This window comes from Vanrija pseudolonga, chromosome 2 (genome assembly GCF_020906515.1).
Source record: "Vanrija pseudolonga chromosome 2, complete sequence".
In the NCBI taxonomy this organism is placed as follows: domain Eukaryota; kingdom Fungi; phylum Basidiomycota; class Tremellomycetes; order Trichosporonales; family Trichosporonaceae; genus Vanrija; species Vanrija pseudolonga.
Genome location: NC_085850.1, coordinates 4,221,995 through 4,240,678, shown reverse-complemented (window position 1 = coordinate 4,240,678; position 18,684 = coordinate 4,221,995). Strand labels below are relative to the sequence as shown.

General features: G+C 63.7%; 8 protein-coding genes across 8 annotated transcripts; 2 read left to right on the top strand and 6 right to left on the bottom strand.

The window, feature by feature from the left end:
* Positions 1-330: 330 nt before the first annotated feature.
* On the bottom strand, positions 331-1,896 carry LOC62_02G003390 (uncharacterized protein; the record flags this gene model as incomplete). Its single annotated transcript, XM_062769925.1, has 2 exons — positions 331-1,067; positions 1,113-1,896. 2 exons carry the CDS (start codon positions 1,894-1,896, stop codon positions 331-333), a joined length of 1,521 nt encoding a protein of 506 aa, XP_062625909.1.
* Positions 1,897-2,266: 370 nt separating this feature from the next.
* On the bottom strand, positions 2,267-2,782 carry LOC62_02G003389 (uncharacterized protein; the record flags this gene model as incomplete). The annotated part of the gene is made up of 1 exon (XM_062769924.1): positions 2,267-2,782. One exon carries the CDS (start codon positions 2,780-2,782, stop codon positions 2,267-2,269), a length of 516 nt encoding a protein of 171 aa, XP_062625908.1.
* Positions 2,783-3,180: 398 nt separating this feature from the next.
* On the bottom strand, positions 3,181-3,846 carry LOC62_02G003388 (uncharacterized protein; the record flags this gene model as incomplete). Its single annotated transcript, XM_062769923.1, has 2 exons — positions 3,181-3,752; positions 3,792-3,846. 2 exons carry the CDS (start codon positions 3,844-3,846, stop codon positions 3,181-3,183), a joined length of 627 nt encoding a protein of 208 aa, XP_062625907.1.
* A 222-nt stretch (positions 3,847-4,068) lies between these two features.
* LOC62_02G003387 (uncharacterized protein) lies at positions 4,069-6,457 on the bottom strand (the record flags this gene model as incomplete). Its single annotated transcript, XM_062769922.1, has 2 exons — positions 4,069-5,075; positions 5,113-6,457. 2 exons carry the CDS (start codon positions 6,455-6,457, stop codon positions 4,069-4,071), a joined length of 2,352 nt encoding a protein of 783 aa, XP_062625906.1.
* A 2,537-nt stretch (positions 6,458-8,994) lies between these two features.
* pepB_0 (Penicillopepsin-3) lies at positions 8,995-10,320 on the top strand (the record flags this gene model as incomplete). The annotated part of the gene is made up of 1 exon (XM_062769921.1): positions 8,995-10,320. The coding sequence occupies one exon, from the start codon at positions 8,995-8,997 to the stop codon at positions 10,318-10,320; it is 1,326 nt and encodes a 441-aa protein (XP_062625905.1).
* Positions 10,321-11,368: 1,048 nt separating this feature from the next.
* LOC62_02G003385 (uncharacterized protein) lies at positions 11,369-13,396 on the top strand (the record flags this gene model as incomplete). The annotated part of the gene is made up of 3 exons (XM_062769920.1): positions 11,369-11,546; positions 11,597-12,305; positions 12,346-13,396. 3 exons carry the CDS (start codon positions 11,369-11,371, stop codon positions 13,394-13,396), a joined length of 1,938 nt encoding a protein of 645 aa, XP_062625904.1.
* A 59-nt stretch (positions 13,397-13,455) lies between these two features.
* On the bottom strand, positions 13,456-16,766 carry agdC (Alpha/beta-glucosidase agdC). The gene is made up of 6 exons (XM_062769919.1): positions 16,074-16,766; positions 15,704-16,028; positions 15,440-15,658; positions 15,125-15,403; positions 14,824-15,086; positions 13,456-14,785 (listed from the first exon to the last, which is right to left on the bottom strand). Exons 1-6 carry the CDS (start codon positions 16,712-16,714, stop codon positions 13,525-13,527), a joined length of 2,988 nt encoding a protein of 995 aa, XP_062625903.1. The 5' UTR covers positions 16,715-16,766; the 3' UTR covers positions 13,456-13,524.
* Positions 16,767-16,996: 230 nt separating this feature from the next.
* Positions 16,997-18,596, bottom strand: lovD_3 (Acyltransferase LovD; the record flags this gene model as incomplete). The annotated part of the gene is made up of 2 exons (XM_062769918.1): positions 16,997-18,069; positions 18,250-18,596. The coding sequence occupies 2 exons, from the start codon at positions 18,594-18,596 to the stop codon at positions 17,148-17,150; spliced, it is 1,269 nt and encodes a 422-aa protein (XP_062625902.1). The 3' UTR covers positions 16,997-17,147.
* Between the last annotated feature and the right edge of the window lie 88 nt (positions 18,597-18,684).

The window sequence follows — 18,684 nt, the reverse complement described above, 5'->3', positions numbered from 1 at the left end:
CTGCTGCTATCATCAGCTGGTGTGCCCAAGATGTTTCAGCTTACAGTCGTCCTTGTTGTTGCGGGGGCTGATACTGCTCATTGTTGGTGGCTTGTGTGTTGTTGAGATGATGGGCAGTGAGAAAGTTGAGTCAAGGTCACCACTGACCACCACCACCGCCATTGCTGCACATCTGATTCCGCGAATCGACCACACCATCAGTTGATTTATGCAACACAACACGACGCCCAAGTCACCACCCATGCATCCCACAGCCTGATCCATACAACTAAAACACGAAGAAAAATCCATCTGCCAACCTGATGCACTTGGAGCGATACGGCTGCTCCCTCAGCTCCTCCAGTCGTCGAAACGTAGAGCGCCAAATAGGATGGCCCGCTCGTACTTGACCATGAACTCCCAGAACGGGAGGCACTCGTCCGGAAGAAACCCAATTTCCATGGCATAGTGGGTGTAAACCTGGTATCCATCGTTCGCCGCGATGGCAAGCGCACGCATCGCGATTTGTGTCCCGGAGAGAACACGGCACAGCTCCCGCGGTGTCGAGGCAAAGCCCGAGGTGATGTCGGCCATGAACTGGCGGTGGGTGGCAGCCAATCCGGCAGTGATGCCGAGGTCGTCATCGCCGTCGGAAGGCACGCTTCCCTTCTTGAAAATCTCAATGTCGTAGACAGGGGCGGGCTGGGTGCTCTTGCCCGTTCCCTTGTCTTTCCTCTTCGCGGGCGTGGGGGCCGGGAGCTTGGTCTTGGTGGTGGGGACTGTCGAGGCGAGAGCAACACCGGAGCCGACTGCCGGCTTCCCCGTGGGCTGGCTGCTTGTCTTGGAGCCGGAAGGAGGGGCAGGCCCAGTGACTGGAACCTTGACCTGCCTGGTGGACCCAGAGACTGCGTCCGCTGGGACGCCGGGGGGCCACCTCCCAGTGCGGGCGCTTCCGGGAATCGGTGCCTTGACCGCGCCTGCAGGAGGGGCGCGGCGCTCGAACGTGATGCTGTAGCCTCCGTCGTACGCATCGTCCGAGCCGAGCAGGGTGCCGTCTGGGAGCGTGGGCATCTTGCCGCCGGGTGCATCTGGTTGTTTGTCAGCTTGGTCATTCCACACCGAGGCACACTCACTGTACTTGACCGCCTTCACGTCCCACATGTCTCCAATGCTCTTGGTCATGGTGCTGACCAACGTCTCGGCATCGAGCTGGGATCCCACAGGAATCGAAGCGTTGCCCGTACCGCCCATCTGGTGTCCTATCCTTCCAAAAGCGTACTCCATCACGGCCGTGCTAGTCTCTTCAAGCGCCGCCTTGGTGAGGCCGCTCGGGATCTGAGACTCCAAGCCCCTCGAACGTCCGAAGCGGAGGGCGGTCTCGAACAGGTGTGCTGTGTCGCGGGGCTCCTTTGCGAGCTTGCGGAGCTTCTTGTTGTGGGGGTACTTGGCCGCATACTCGTCCAGCATGCGGTAGCCCTCGAAGGTGAACCAGGCGATGTAGTCGTCCGCGGTCACTCCATCGGTAACAGGAATACGCGTGTAGCGCCTGTGCATACGCAGCTCCTGGGGGGCGAGTGGGTACTCGTTGGCCAGTGTGAAGTCGCGTCTCGAGGCTGACGGCGCCGGCCCCGAGCCCGTCAGTTCTGCATCGCTCATGCGGAAGAACTCTTGGAGCACTGCGGGACAGCCGAGGATGATCTCCCGCGCGCTGGTACTCGCTGAGGTCGCCGTGGGAGGGGGAGGGGTGGTGCCGGTCATGGTGGCGTTGGGGACGCGCGTGTGGGACGCAGGTCGGCTAGGTTGAGGGACTGGTGCCTGGGCGGTGGGCTGCTTGGGCACGTCTGCTGGAGCCGCTGTCGTTGCTGTCGCCCTAGGAGGGGTCGACTTGGGCTTCTTGCTGTGGTGTTTCTTGGCCATGGTGGGTCCTGGAGTGAGTGTAGTGGCTGAAGGAGCAAGAGGGGTCGAGTGAGGGTAAGTGTAAGAGTGAGAGTGAGAGGAAGAGTGAACAGTGGAATGGGATGGAGGGGGATGGGATTTATAAAGCAGAGGGGATGCGGTGTGTGTTTTGTGCGCTGCTCTCACCGTCGTCGCCGTCGGCTGGTGCAGTCACAGACTTCGCACCCACCGCCTCCTCGCCACGCCACACTCAACACACACACACGCCACCCACACAACAAGTGTGCCGACCGCTTCGCACCGCCGCACCCATGCCTGACTGCACTCACACCTCGCCGCCCCGAGCAGCGTCACGCACCCCATGCATCATCTACGGCTCTACGCCGCCACCCTACTCCATGTCGTACATGAACACGCCGCGGGCCAGGACACGCTGGTACACGTCCACAAACTCGTCGCGCGCGAGGGGCTCGCGGATCCCCGCGTCACTCCCGCTGGGCGCAAAGGCGCGCACGACAAAGTGGTGGCGGTAGTGGTGGTATCCGGCCAGGACGGCAAAGTTGAAGCAGCGCCAGTAGTGGGGCTCGGACGAGTCGCGCGCGGCCGTGTCGGTGCCGAGCCAGAACTTGACAAACTCGGCGTGCGCGGCCCACAGGGCATCGCGCAGCTCGTCGGTGCGGCTCTCGGCGGGGAGACGCTCGATGAGCACCGGCTCGAGACGGATGTGGATGTCGACCACGCGCTGCTTGAGCAGGCCGGAGTGCAGCGGGCGGCGCGGGTTCTGCGCCCATGCCAGCGCGGCCGCGGGGTCGTACAGCGAGACGCTTTGCGGCAGCTCGGACGGGAGCGGGCGCTGGTCGGTGGTCGTGTAGTGCTGCACGAAGGTGGAGAGGGTGGTGAGGGCCATTGTGTGGGTTGGAGGTGTGAGTTGGTTGGGAGGTTGAGTGGGTGGGTGATGAGGGAAGACGGGAAAAGTGAGGTGTGGTGATTGTGTCAACAATGTTCTGGGTGCAATTTTCGCATTCTCAACCACCAACAGATATGTAGCTGCACTTAGTGATGAGGAGAATGACATGCAGCCGTCATATACTGACACACTCACAAACGATACCGAGTCATGCAGCCATGGCAATGCACCTGCACCAGAGAAGTGAATCAACCTCTCCCGCACTACGTGACGGCAGAGTGGCACCTCGCCCTCGCACACAGTGCGCCACTAGCCCGACACCTAAGGGGCGCTGTCGGTTGGCTGTGCGAACAATGCATACCTGCAAGCACAACGACGACGTCATACCAGGCCTCCACCTAGCCCCGGTCGTGAAAACACGAACAAAAGGGCGCACCGGTGTCGTCGTTGTCCGCCAACACCGTCGTCGTCGAGGTCGTCGGCGCACAGCTCCCGTCAGCGAGGTAGCGGAGCGCGCGGCCATCGTCGTCGAGGAGCGCCGCACCCTGCGGAATCTCGACGTCGAGTGTCGGCGGTTGCGTGGGTGCAGGCCTCGTCTTCTCCACACGCTCTACGACGGCGCCTTCCCCCGTCCCACGCCCCGGCGGCGCGGCCTCCTCGAACCGCTCATACGCCAGCCGCACCGTCAACTCGAGCACCTCGGCAAACTCCGCCGCGCTGAGCCGTGCGCTCGGCGGCGGGGCGTGCGCCTCTGCCGCCGAGGAGGAGAGGTACGCCTGATACCCGAGATGCACGGCGCGCGTGACGGCAATCTCGAGCGCGAGCGACGCTGAGGGCGGAGGCAGCGGCGCAGGGGGCGTGCGCGCGCGGTCTATGGCAACGAGCTCGCGCAGCGACACGAGCATGCCGCGCACCAGGTGCGCGTTGTACAGGTGCGGGTAGGCGCGTATGTGCGCGCCGAGGGTGCGCGCTGGCGGCGTCAGTTGGCGCGAGGTTGTCCTAGACGCACGCTTCGGGATGGGACGAGGCCGGGCGACGCGCTGCTTGCCCTTGCCCTTGTTCATCTTGGGTGCTGTTGAACTGTGTGTGAGAGTGAGCTGAAGAGAATTGTGAGGATGAAACTCGTTAGAATGTTCAGTACAATGGAGACGAGGGCTTGTGCGACGATGTCAGAACCCAAAGGTTTCGGACGTCCATTGTTCTTGGCGAACAATAGGGCAGGTACAATATGATGCATACATACAGATGTGGACAATGCAAGGCGCATGGTGGTGCTGGCGGTGGTTCTACTTCGACCGGCCGTGGTGGTGCAGCTGGTGATAGTTGGGCGCCGGCGCAGTCTTGGGGTCGCTAGAGCGCAGCTTACGCTCCGAGGCGGCGGGGCTCGAGATGTCGGTGTCGTTTGGGGCATCATTACGGCGGCTTCTTGTGGATCTAGGCGATGGCGCCGCGGCAGGTGACGTCGCGCTGCTCCCGCCGGCAGCTTTGGCCGCCGCCGGAGGACGCGCCGACGTCGGGGTGGAAGGGCGCGTGGTCGAGACGACACTCGTGCCCTTCGACCGCGTGCGGAGGTGCATCGGGCTTCTGGCCTCCGTCGGCTCGTTCTTGCGCCGCGTCGACTTGCTCTGTCTCGACCTCGACTCGGCGGCGGGTCTCGGCGTGCTCGGCGCACTGCTGAGCGGGCTGGACGCCCCGTGCCGCCTCGGACGGTCCCTCGCGATGCTGCGCGGCGTAGACAGCTCGAGCATGGCCAGTGCTGCGCCTACATCGGGGCTGGCCTCGTCCACAGGTGCGTAGGCTGCCTCATTCAGGTGGGCTCTGCTCTGGTTGGCTGCGGCGGTGTCGATGGGCTCTGGTGGGTTGCGGCGCGTCGAATGGACGTCGCTTCTCTCGTTGCTGGGACCCCCTTTGGCTGAATCGATCAGGCTCGCGTCCTCGACGCCGGGAACATGCTCGGTGGCGTCATCGTTCTCGGTGCCAACAGTAGACTCGTAGTCAACAAGACCCACGGGCTCGTCGGCTGTCGTGTGCTCGACCTCGGCGTCCGTGTCGGCTTGGGCTGCGTCATGGTGGTCATCCACGCTGGGTTCAGCTCCGGCGTGGCTGTTGATCGCACCACAGTCAACAGCCTCAAGGTCGACGCCTGGTGGAACTGGTGCCGTGTCCTCGCCCCCGCCGCTTTTGCCCAGCTCCTCCTCGACCGGCTCGCTGGTCCTGTCGTCCATGGCAATGTCCTCGTGGCCACCGACCTTGTCGTCCGGACAACCTGTGCCAGCTGTCTCATGCCCGCCCGCTGGAGGGTCAGCCACTCCCACAAAACGAGCACTCACCATGGCCCGACTCCTCCATCTCCACGTCCTCAACCGCGGGCTCGACCTCGTTGCACTCGTCCCACGCCGCATCGATGCCGAGACTGGCCAACTTGCTCACGGATGGTTCCTCGGGCCTGGCGCTGGCCCCGGCCACGCCCCGGGCAACAGCGGGCTTGGCGACAGGTGTATCGGCCCCCGCGACGGCGGCCTGAGCGATGCCGTGTTCGTCACTGGTAACGGCGGCCTGAGCGATGCCGTGCTCGTCGCTGGCAGCGGCGGCCTCGGCGATGTCGCTCGCACCGGTGCCCTCGGCAAAGTGGGGATCATCCTCGCGCCCTGTCACGTCAGTAGCCAGCCCCAATCCCCCAGTCACGCCGAGCTCCAGCCCCAGGCCGTCAACGCGGCCCTCCAGCTCGGCACTCTCAGCAGTGGTGGGGGCGTCGTCGTAGCTCACTGGCTGCGCAGCTGTGCGCTGCTGCTGGTGGCCCGTTGGGACCTGGAGGTGGGTGGGCTGATGCCCCATTGGGAGCTGGAGGTGTGCCATGGGTAAGAAGGGGATGTCTAGTGGGTTGTCGGTGAAGGGAATGCCCTTGAAGGGGCTCTGGATGGGGTGCTGCTGGTTGAGTGTCGCCTGGGGGACGGCGAACGCCACGCCGTTCTGGTCGAAGGTGTAGAGCTGGCCATTGTGGATGAAGCCGGCCTGGGTGCCGACTTGGACGGGAATGGTGCCTTGCTGAGGAATGCCGCCTTGCTGGGGTGTGCTAGTTCGCTGGGCTGAGGTGCTGCCCTGCTGGGACTGGGTGCCGCCTTGCTGCGAGGGGCCAGCAATGGGGACCGTCGGGGGGAGGCCGACAGGCGTGAACGTACCAGGCGGCACCGCGGCGGCGCCGTTCGCCACCATCGCCGCTCTCAACGCAGCCGGGAGGGGGATCGAGTCGATGTGCTTTGCGAACGCGCGGTCGAACACGGGCTTGGGGACGCGGATCGGGTCCAGCTCGGGCGCCTCGAACATGAGCTCGAAGATGAAGTAGCTGAACTCGGTAAACGTGAAGACGTAGGGCAGGGCGCGGGCGCCGATCTCCCCGCCGCCACAGAGGCGGAGGTAGAGCGCGTACCCGGACCCGAAGACCTCGTCGAGGGGCCGCATGTCCTCTAGCCCGTTCAAGCCGACAGGCGCGGGGCTCATGGCGAGCGCGACGCCCTCGCGCAGCGCGATGAAGTTGTACAGCGGCGGACGGGGCCGAGCTGGCGCTGCAGTGGGCGGAGGAAGGATCTCCTGGCGGAGCGGCGACGGTGCGCGTACCGGCGCGGGGCTAGGCGCCGAGAGCGCCGGGGAAGGCGCGGCATGCGGCGACAGCAGCATGGACGTCGCGCCTGGGTCGGGTGTCGTTGGGAGTTGGCTCTCTGGGCGGGCACGCTTGGGCACCGGCGCACCTGTTGGGTGAGACGCCGACAGCTGGCGCTTGTCTAGGCGTCAGCGCAGCTTCCATAGGCAAGTACGCACGGGTCGCTCCGGCGGGGTTGGGATTGGGGTTGGAGTGGGGCGTTGCTGGGTGGCCTGGTTGTACCATTGGTGCTTGGTGAAGTTACTCGAGTGGATGTGCTTAACAGACGAAGAGCATCAGTATGAGCTGTGGTACTTAACGTGTCGTCAGAACACAAAGCCGACATCAGTGACAACAACAACAACAACGGCGCGCGCGCGCGACGGGTGCTGACGGGGACGCGCCGAGTGTGGATTGACCACTGGATTGGCGCCGAGACGAGGGATGCAACGAGGGCCATCCACCGCGTCAACAAACAAGCCCGCGCATCAATCTGCTGTCGTCGTCGTCGTTGTCGTCGTTCAACACAAAACATGACGCGCATGTGTGGACAAGGAGGATGAGCGCGCACGGGGCAGTGCCCGAGTGCGTTTCAATACCGTTTCATGCGCTCACTGTCTCTCATGTCGCTGTCTTGCTGTACGTTACAATGGTGGTCGTCGTGCCCAAGCAGAAGTGAGGAGACAAAAGGTGAGTACGACCCAGCTCGTAAACAAACAAACGTCAAGTTGAGTATCGGAGGTTGCCGGAGATCGACGGGTAGGTCCGAACCCCGCCGCCGCCACCGGCGCTGGGTCGAGGCGACAACCGTCTGCGCCATGGCTGACAGACAGCTGGCGCCTGCCCAGACGAGAAGGCCCAAGTGAAGACTGTGTGAACGGTGCGCAAGGTCGACCCGCACGCCTGGGCGGCGCCATGGCCACCGAGCTTGCACCAGCCATCGGCGTTCACGATGGGCGGTGCACTTGCGTCGTCAATGCCATGGCTCCGCCTACACCGCTCGTGCGGCGGCGGTTCTGTCGACGGCGGTGACGCCCCCTCGGCGAGGGCAAGGCCGAGCCTGCGACTGTGACTGCGTGGATGGGTGCATAAGGTGTGACGAGGACAAGGTTACGGACACAGGCGGACAGGACCCGCGCGCAGTGGAGGCCGCGCCGCCTTCCACACTCACACTCACTCGCACTCACCTCGACGCCATCGTCCGTGGTCGCCAATCCACGGGCGCTGCACCAGTCCGCGGCCCGACCCACGACGTCCGCAAGCGCGCCCGCGTACACCCATGCGCCGTTGTCCCCGATCCGAGGGTTGCCGGCGTGAACCCAAACCTTGCCTTGCCGTCGTCGTAGCTCGCGAGTGCGTGCTGATTGCGATAGCCCTGGACATTGCAGTCGCAGGGACTAGCGGCACAACGCCGCCCACGTCATGGCGGGTGGGGTGGACCGGAGCACTGTGGTCCTTGGGTCGATCGTTAGCGAAGTGGCTCGGGGTTGGGGGAGTTGGGGAAGGCAGGGCAGACAGAGAGAGAGTCAGAATAAACCCGGTTGGCAGCATCGCCCGGAGGCTCTAGCTAATAGAGAACAACGTGAGACATCCTTTGTGTGGTGGGGGTGGTGAGGGTGGTGTGATGGGCGGTCGGTGGAAGGCAGCTCGGAGAGATACTCACAGCTCACAGAACATTGGCGATACACTCCCCTCCCGTCTGCTGATAGCGCCGAGCTTGATGCACTGCCAAGCATGCCGGCGCTATTAAAAGACGGTGGATGGGGTGCTAGATGATGTGCTAGAAGAGAAGGGTGAAGGGACGACGACGACGTGGAGTTAGTTGCCTGCGTGCGCGCGCTTGTGAGACGAGCGGGAACGAGCGAGCGAAGGTCCTGGCTGCGTCCGAGTCCGGGCCGGCGAAACGCAAGGGGACCAGCCGGTGGGCCGCCCGCGGGTGGAGCCTGTCTTGGCGTGCTCCGCAATGTCTCACACCATCCATGTGGCCCTCAAACTAACCCCAGTAGCGCGCTTGACTTGTCTTTACTGTCGTTCCACTCATTGTGCTGCCCTCCCAGCTTGCACTATAGCTAGCTAGCTCACGCGGCCGTGCCATGCGGCGCCCAACTGACACAGTGTGGCGTTAAGCTCGAGCTCATCGGCAAACTAACACGAGAGCACCATGTGCTTCGCTAATCGCTAACACTGGCTCGCATCGCACCATTGGCTGTCTCGAGCGTCTCTATCTCTCGCCATCGCCACACTCGACGCACACTCTCAACACCATCATCCAACACATCTAGTGCCAACTGACACCCGGCGACCTCGCCGACACCTTCGCAACTTGGTTTAGTAGACCGACGACACCATGTGCTCCTCCCCACTAGCTCGGCCTTCTAGCCATGATATCGCCATCATCGCCATCGTCGACTCTTCTGCCCTCAGCGTAGCGCGCATCGCGTGAGGTATCGCGGCGGCCAGGGCGAGATGACGAGGCGAGGTGTGCTCTGGGTTGGGGCCTTGTCGCCTCTCCAACGCCTATAAGAAGCGCCGTCGACCTCGGCTCAAGTCCCCACCAACAACGCCAACAGCAACCATGACCACCACCACCAACACCACCACCAAGACCAAGCTCACCGTCGGCTTCCTCGTCCTCGCCGCGCTTGCGGGCGTCGCCTCCGCCGCCCCCGCCGACGACTTTGCCGTGGGCCGCAAGCTCAAGCGCGACCTCAACCTCGAGAAGGTGCCCGTCATCCCCAACCCCAAGCACCAGCGCAACTTCGAGGCGGCGATTAGGCAGGCCGAGCTCAGGTACAACATCACTGTTGGCGACCCGCGCGACCAGCGCGTCGGCGGCCCCCCCGGCTTCCTGCCCCTCGACATCGACGCTACCTGGGACAGGTCGTACATCGCCAAGGTGCAGATCGGCACGCCTCCTCAGGAGCTCTCGCTCGACCTCGACACGGGCTCGTCCGACTTCTGGGTCTTCTCGTCTGACCTGCCGCCCGACGTGACGGCAAACCACAACGTGTTCGACTACCACAAGTCTTCGACCTGGAGCCTCATCCCCGGTGCCAAGTTCAGCATCGGATACCAGGACGGCTCGGGTGCTTCGGGCAACGTCGGCCGCGACACGGTCAACCTCGGCGGCCTGAGCGTCAAGAAGCAGGCCGTTTCGATTGCCCAACAGCAGAACAACTTTGACACCGGCAACAGCGACGGCCTGATCGGCCTGGGCTTTTACAACGGGCGCGGGGCCGGCAGCACCGTATCCACTGGCCCCGAGAAGACGCCGGTCGACACGCTTATCGCGGACGGCACGCTTCCGCCCGGGTCGCAGCTCTTCACCTCAGCCTTCTACAGCTGGCGTGACCCCACAAAGTCGTTCTACACCTTTGGCTACATTGACGAGGGACTCGTCGCCGCCTCGGGCCAGGAGCTCAAGTACACTCCCGTCGACGGTTCCGTCGGTTACTGGACGGTCCCCTCCACCAGCGGCAGGGTCAACGGCAAGGTGGTGACTGCGGGCGCCAACCAGAAGGCCATCGCCGACACGGGCACCTCGCTGGCCTACCTCCCCGCCTCGATCGTCAAGGAGCTGTACGCGCAGATCCCCGACGTGGTCAAGGACACCAAGGGCCGCTACTACTTCCCGAACAGCTCGGTGACCGCCCTGCCCACGTTCGAGATCGCAGTCGGCAGCAACTACTGGACCATCCAGCCCGAGGACCTGGTCTACCAGTGGATCCCGGAGGCAAGCCTCTGGGCCGGTGGCGTGCAGGCCACCGACGGCCTCGCCATCCTCGGCGACGTCTTCCTCAAGAGCGTGTACACCGTTTGGGACCGCGGACTCAGCCGTATCGGCTTCGTCCCCAAGATTGAGAAGACGCAGAGCTTTGAGCCCAACAAATTTCTGAACTAGTAGCTAGCTCTAGGGCTCTAACCACAGGCGGCAGGAAGGAAGCGCGAGCGTGTAGACGAGACGCAGAAACCCCAAACCCGTTAGAAGTGAGAAGCAAGTAGATTCGTAGTTGGAATGAAAGCGTCGCCTGTGAAGCATTAATGAAGCGGGGGTCATGATCGTCGGAATGGACACGCACCGCACGGCCAGTTGGGTTGTAGCGCCTGGCTGCGGATGGTGTAGCTAGCACGGCTCGCTCGCCGCACCTGATCGGCCAGGAATGGGTTCGCCATGCCAAAGGTGGTCAATTCGCGCCGGCTACCCACAATTATTGGCCAGTACTCCCTCCCCGACGTTCCAGGCCCATCAGCGGCGCAGACATATCGTCATGATTGCGCGCTCGGCGCCTCGTAGCGCGGTTGCGGCTGGTGGGGATGATAAGCGAGCGCACAACTTCCCAGTGTCGGACTGGCCGGAAATCGACGCCAGCGAGATCTGGACAAAACGTCACGGGGTGCACCATGATTCTCTTGGCACACGAGATCTGTGGCACTGCGCCGTGTCGGCCAACTCTCGTTCCGCGCGCTCTGCTGCTCACCGGTGATTCCGGAAGAGTTGGCGTAGCTAACTACTCTGCTTTCCACCACTCACTCCTGCATACACCATGTTCCGCTCGTCGCGACATACTCGGAGGCGGTGTGTGCATGCCAGAGATCGCCGCACGGCACGAGCGAGCGAGTAGGCTCCGCTGCGCCGGTGTGAGCTTCTGCCCGTTTCGACCTGCACCTGCAGCTCGCCGCGCGCCGGCTTCAGCAGCCTTCTTCGCCAAGCAAGCCTGCAAGCAAGCCCACTCAGTAAGCCACGCTCACACGCCACGGAGCACCCTTAGCCCCAAGCCCAAGCAAGCTTGTACGAGATTGCGTCCATGGGCCCAACGACCGACCGACCGAACACCGCACAGCGGTGCTGAACGTGCACGCCATGGGGATAAATGAGATAGACACCAGATCGACCCGTCCCCCACCTCGCTTCGGCTTCGCCTGTTCTCTCATCGACGTCCACCACCGCCATGGTCAGCCTGCCGAGGCTCGACATTGACACGCTCATCACGTACAATGTGTCCCGGCCGGTGTGTGTTGGACCCTCGACCCAGCTGACAGCTTCGCAGTACCCCTTCGGCCGGTGGTTCCACATCCTGTCGTTGCTGCTCTTCACGGCTGTGACGGTGTTGTTTGCTGTCTGGGCCGGTTGGTACCTCCTCCTCTCCACCAACGCCGCCTCGCTGACCCCCACGCAGCCGCAACAAGCGGGTACAGCGACAAGATGATCGTGTCGACGCGGTACAACCTCACGGACAACAAGCACTGGTACTCGCACTATGTGCCCTTGATGGAGAAGCACTCGGACCTGTGCCAGCCTGTCACCATTCGGCCAGGCGACACCATCACGACCACGCTCGGCCTGTTCAAGTGGACGTACTCTGGCGTGGGCGACCTGTCGACTGGCGCAGCGGCCGACCGCGGTGCCGGCGGGCTCGGCACGCACTTTAACCCTTTGCAGCCGTACCATAGTGCCGGGGACGCAGTGCAGGTCAACGACGGCGAGGTACAGACCGGCTATACGGGGTCTACGATCGAGCGCTGCGATGTCGGCTCCGTCGACCTCTGGGTCGACCTCGGCACCAGCACAGTCAAGAGCACGACCAGCGTGACGTGCAACATGCCTGGGTGGCAGGGCATCATGACGAGCAGCCATACCGACTCCAACTCGCCCAGCTCGGGCTTCAACATGTGGCCCCTCGACGCCATGTTCCTCGAGGACATACTCCTCGGCACGCCGCAGATAGCCCACACAACCTTCTTCCACGACTACCTCAACGCGCTTGCGCAGGACCTGCAGGTGCGCCTGCACCGGCTGGGCGCGGACCTGCCAGCGGGGGAGAGCCGGCCGACGGTGCTGTACATGCGCATGCTGGTCGCCGACTCGTGCTGGAACAAGACGGACGTGTGGGTCGCTGCCATGGCAGCAGGCGAGCTGACTTCCCAGCGTATGCTTCGCCAAAACCCCAGAACTCAATTTCCACTCGAGCGACACGGAGATCTACGACTTCAGAGTGTACTCCAACTACAGCTACGGGCGGGGCATCCCCTCTGCGCGCGAGAAGGGCGTGCTCGAGGCGCCGCTGTACAATTTACTCCAAGGCCTCGTGGCCGCCGCGCGTCTCGATTTCGGGTGTCCAGATGACGCGGTCAACATCTACACGAACGACGCGGCGCGCATCGCGACCATCAACACGAGCGACGCGTACTCGGCCTCCCTGTCGCCGCTGCAGGGCGCACAGATCTTCAACAAGATAATCGAGGTGCAGGAGAAGCGCTACCCGGGCCTCCTGACCCATCCTGGGCCAGCAGCAATCGACGTGCAGTACCTCTGTACCGTGCGCCGCCCGAAATCCGCCGCAGGCTTCATCATCTCCATGGTCAGCACGACCATCTCTCTCTGGCTCGGCTTCTACGGCCTGTACCGCATCTTCTGGCGCATCGTGGGGAAATACTTCTCGCGGCACCGGCACAACTTTGACCTCGACTTCAGCGGGCGCCCGATGTCGGTGTACACTGACAGCGTGGCGCCGAGCTTTAGCTCGACGCTGAATGGCGAGCTGGCCGCGGGGGGCAAGTACAAATACGACCGCGACGACAAGGACCCCGAGTGCGGGGTCATTACGACGACGCGCGAGGTCTCCGACGCCGAGAGGGAGCGCGACGGCCCAGTGTGGGTCGAGAGCAGTGGTAGCTCCTTCCACGGGGGCAGCACCCGCGGCAGCACGCTCCACGACAAGTTTGCAGAAAAACATACAGAAGACCGCGGCGTCGTCGTGTCTAATCGCCCCGCTACCGACCCCATATCCGATGCTGAGCGCGCACGGAGCGGCCCCGTCTGGGTTGAGGGGAGCAAGATCCGCGCAAGCACGGTCAGGAGCGAGCCTCTGCGCGGGGTCATCACTGTCAAGCGGCCCTTTTCCGATCCCATTTCTGATGCTGAGCGCGGGAGGAACGGGCCGTTGTGGGTCGAGGGTAGTGCTATTCGCATGGTTTAGTAGTTGCATTAGTTGATAGCTTCGTCGAATGGTCCGGCGTCGGTCAATAGTAAAAGTAGCATCCACCCAAGGTTGGACGTTGGCAGCGTGATCGCTTGGTCCATAATCGCCTCTCCCATGCATAGGTTCTAGAGTTCTTCGTGCTGTATGCTGCTGCTGGTCGTCTTCCGCACCTTCTGCTCCTTGATGACCGTGATTGTCGTCTCTTGCCACTTGCGCTTCAGGCCGGAGACAGTGATGGACGGCGCGTCGCGGTCATACACGCTATCAATCTCCTTGCCGTCCAGTTTGACCACCCAGTCGCGGTCTTGGCCCAAGAACACGACAGTGTCGAGGATAGACGCGCCTTCGCCAGTGTATGCAAAGCTGCCCGAAATCTTGAGCTCGCCGTTGGCAAGCTTGAAGTTGATGTTGGACTTGTTGTCGCCGACGTGGAGCGACTCGCCGTCGTCGAGGTACAGCCTTCCCTCTGCCTCGCTATTCGTATCAGGCGCAACGATGAGCTTGAACGGCAGCTTGCGGTTCTCCTGCGTAGTGTAGCTGATTCCGTCGCGGAGCGGCACGATGCTCCCTCCGAGGATATGAAGCGGCATCGTGTCGTACGGCACGTCCTGGAGGCTGAGCGGCCGCCCGCCCCACACACGCTCGTGGGTGAAGAAGTCGTAGTACACTGCGCCGGGGAGGTAAACGAACAAGTTGGGCGTCTCATGAAGCACCGGTGAGACGAGGAGCGCGTCGCCAAAGTAGAACTGCGTCTCGATGCCGAGCGCGCCCGGGTCATCTTGGTGTACCCATCCCAGCGGCCACAGCACCGGCGTGCCATCGATGCTGTGGTGGTGCAGCGCAGTGTATGTGTAGTCGAGGAGGGCAAGGCGGGTGTGGCCTGCCGCACGAGCAGCAATAGTCGTCTTGTTCCAGAGGTAGAACTCTTGCGGCGGGGAGCCAAGATCATTGTGGTTGCGGTAGAAGGTGTTGAAGGCGCCCAGCCAGGCCCAACGAGCACAGAGGGTTTCCGTCGTCTCGCCGATGAAGCCACACACGTCGCTGCCGACGACGCCGACACCGCTGATGGAGAACTGGAGCATTTGGCGGATGCTCTCCCCGTACTGCTCCCACGAGGCGACGTTGTCGCCGAGCCAGATCGAGCTCGGCGTGCCGGTGAAGCTGGAGCGAGCGATCGTGAACGGCCGCTTCTCCGGGGCACGGTCGATGAGCGCATGGCGTGTGCGGATTGCGTGTCGCGACCCATAGAGGTTGTGCTCATCGTACGTGCGCGCGCCGTTGGCCTGGACCAAGTCGGTGCGCGCCGAGAAGTCAGAAATGTTCTTCAGGTGCTCGTTCGACGTCGCGTCCACAGCTGAGGGGGGCGCACGGCGGTCGTGAATCCGGCTGCGGGGTCAGCGTGTGCGGATGGGACAACCGCTCACTATGGCGGGTAGAGCCACTTGCTGTCCAGGTCCGGGGAGAGGTAGTCGTCGAGAGTGTCAGGCTCGGGGTACACCGTTGACTGGCCGCCGAACTGGTTGCCAAAGACACTGTCGTCTGGCTTGGAGCCCTTGAGGGGCGCCGAGATATTCTTGCCCGCCTTGAGCTTCTCGAAGCCTGGGATAGTGCGAGGGATGATACGCGGCTCCGGACGAGGGGGAGGGACGCCGCGCTCGTTCGACAGGCGGTAGATGTTTGCCTCGAGCTGGTTGTCAGTTAGGCTTCCCGACGGGGCAAGCTCACATAGGGAAGGAAGTTGGCGGGCTCGTTCATGTCGAGCCAGATACCGTCGACGTCGACGCCGACTTCCTGGTCGAAGAACCGCTTGAGCTCGGAGCTCCACCACTCCTGTGCACCCTTCGCCGTCCAGTCTGGGAACGCCGTAGGGCCGGGCCACACCACACCCTCGTACAGGTCACCGTTGTCGTAGCGGAGGAAGACGTCGGCGTCGATGCCGTTCTGGAATGTCTCGTACTTGGCTGCTGACGAATTCAGGCTTCCGCTGAACACGGCGGGGTCGACCTGGTTGTGTCAACGGCGCTAACGAGGCAACCTCACCATGACCACAAAGTCCTGTCCGGCCTTGTGGAGCTGGTCGACCACATAGCGGACCTTCTCGAGGCTGAATCTCTGCGTGTCGAGCGTGTTGATCCACCGGTTGTGCATGTAGTCGATGTCGATCCACTGGGTCTGGAGGGGGATCTTGGCGAGCGAGTAGTTTGCCACGACCTCGGCGACCTCGGCAATGTCAATGTATCCGTACTTGCAGCTGTGGAACTGGGTGTGTGTCAGCTCTGTGCTGTGCGACCCTGTCCCACTCACTCCCAAAGACCAATACGGCACCATGGCGCTGGGCTTCCAGACCTCGGCGCCCTGGCGCACGACGTCGGCCGGCGTTGGCCCGTTGAAGAAGAACAGGTCGACAATGCCGCCGATAGCGTTAAACTCTATGTTGTCCCCGCCGGGGAACTTGACGTCCATGCCATTCGAGTTGAGGAGGAAGACGCCGCTCGAGGACGCCGCGTCGTCGGTGAGCACCTGGTTGATGTAGCCCGGGTGGGTGCCGTACAGGTTTGTCTGCGACGGCACGCCGTACGCATCGCGCGACCACAGCGTGCGTACGTAGTCTTCCTGGTGGATCGGAAGGCTAGCAGCGTCAGCCAGCGCAGCCCCAAGACCAGCGGGTACTCACTTGAAGTTGTCGTTGTGCTGGCCCAGCCCTTGGATGTGCGAGCCTGGCGGCAGGCGCGACCCGACGCGGAGGTACTGCTCCTCGAAGATGAGGGGCGAGTCGACCGTGTCGAAGAGCACCTCACCAGAGGCCCTGCGCACGACCTTGAAGCTGAACGGGTCGGACACGTACTCGAAGGCGACGTTCGCCTTGTCGCTAGACACGGAGTGGGCGCCGACAGCGGGCCATCCGCCCTGCACCACGTCGTCCGGCACGGTGTGCGCGCGCCCTCCGCTGTCGACGATGCGCACGCGCAGCCGGTCAGCCGTCTCGTACCGCACGCTGAGGGTGAGCGTGGCGTAGTCCGGGCCATAGGCATTACACTCGCCGATGAGCTCGAGCGAGCCGTCGTAGCCTGCGCCGTTGTCCGCCTCGGCGATCGACGTGAGCCGGTACCCTGCGCACGAGGACGGGTCGGCCGTGTGGTTCACCGGCGAGGGGATGTCGATGATACCCGGGCCCTCGAGCTCGAGCATGAACGCGTTGGCCGTGAGCGAGTTGAGGCCGATGGAGACGGCGAGCAGGCCTGCGATGGACGACGCGAGCCGCGACATTGTGAGCGCTGAGCTGCGGCGCGGTCGTGGGTGTGCCGGAGGAGGCATGAAGGTTCCCCTCGAGCTGGAAGATGGGAGAGAGTAGGGGGATACAACGACGAGAGACGGTTTAACGTTCAGCCAGTGAATGGGAGAGCAGCGCGGCGAGTTGAATGGCGGCGCCGGTGTCCTGGCGGAACGAACGCGTCTCACATGTGATGTCATGCCATCGCCGACGACGCGCCGAAGGACACCGACGACACGCCGACGACGACGACGGTGCAACCAGGACGGCGATCACTCGGCCCGCGGCTCGGACTGCCTCCGGCGCGCCTCCGGGCCATGCATGCACGCGACATGATGTGTGCATGGTGTGCCCCGCACCGATCTCGCGCACTGCTCTCCGCACGCCAAGAGCATCGTCGGCGAGCGCGCGCGCGCGACGGTGCGGTCGGTGCCCCGGTCGGCAAGGCATCCCTCCATATCCTATTCTACAACTAAACTACAGCTCGAGCCCATCGTACAGCGTGCGCTCGAAGCGCGCATACACGGCGTTGAACGCCGGCTCGAACAGCACGCCGGGCGTGAAGATCTGCGTGCCAATCACCGCCGCGATCCCGCTGGTGGGGTCGAGCCAGAAGCCAGTCTTCGCAATGCCGCCCCAGTGCCCCGAGCCCTTCTTGCGCCCCGTCGCAGTGTCGGCGAGCGCAAGCCCGAGGCCAACCGAGAAGCCGAGGTGCGCGGCGTTGTTCTCGACTAAACTCTTGTCGAGGGGCTGGAGGAACGCGTACGCCGCGAGCCCGGCGTACGTCTCGTTGTCGGCGCCCCGCTCGCCGAGCGTGTTGCTGAACAGCTCCTTGTAGCCTGCGGGCGAGACGATTCCCCCGGGCTCGCGCGACCGCAGGATGGCCGCCAGGAAGGACAGGTAGTCCTTCGCGGTGCCCAGCAGGCCGCCGCCGCCGCTCGCCTGCTTGTACACCACGCCAGGGGTCAAGTCGCGCAGCGACCCCTCGCTCGGGACCCACGACACCTGGCCGTCCTTCTCGACGCGCGCCTGCGGTGTCTGCAGCTTGGCAATGTTCGCGTCCGTCGCGTTGAAGGTGATGCTCTTGATGCCCAGCGGCTGCCAGATGTTCGCGCGGAAGTACTCCTCCAACGTGGTGCCGGTCACGCGCTCGAGGATGATCCCGACCCAGTCGATGCCGACGCTGTACTTCCACTGCGTGCCGGGCTCGAAGAGCAGGGGCACCTCGAACGGCGCGATGCCGGCGTTAGGGTCGCGCTGGGTGGCGAGCTTGTGCTTCGCCGCCCACTTCGCCAAGACGGGCGAGGAGAAGGGGTACGCTAGGCCGCTGGTGTGGTTGAGGAGGTGGCGCAGCGTGAGGGGCGTCTTGCGCGGCCTGTAGACTTCGTTGTCGTTCTCGCTGCAGCATGTGTAAGTGGGCGGCCATGCCTGGGACGCAAACGAGGATGGCGAGGCGAGGCGAGGTGCACTGCCGAGGGCCAATCCCCCTCCGCGCGGTCGGACCGGTGCCGATGACCGGTAACGAGCCAACAACACCAACACCCCGCATCCCGACAACGCACCCCACCAGCGCACTCACTCGTAGCTCAGAATCTCCTGCTTCCAAAGCTCGGGCGCATGCGCCTCCACGACGCTGGCGTCGTCCAAGCTCCACACGCCGCGGTCGACGAGCTGCAGCGCCGACACGGCAACGACGAGCTTGGTCTGCGAGTAGAGCTGCAGCACGGTATCCTCGCCCACTTGTCCCTTGGCGCTGTCGCCGAACACGCGGTCGCCGCGCGCCGCAAAGTACAGCGGGCCGTGGGCGCTCGTCGCGCCGATCGTCAGCGCGGGCAGCTGGTGACTGTCGACGACTTCGGACAGGAGCGCGTCGAGCGCCGCGGCGCCTTGCTGGGTTACGCGGGGTGTGGTTGTGTCGCTTGGCATTGTGGGGACGGCGATGGGAGGGACGTGAGAGATGAAGGGGGGAGAGAGAGAGGCGATGTTATACCTGCCCCATTGCAGTGGATGTTGC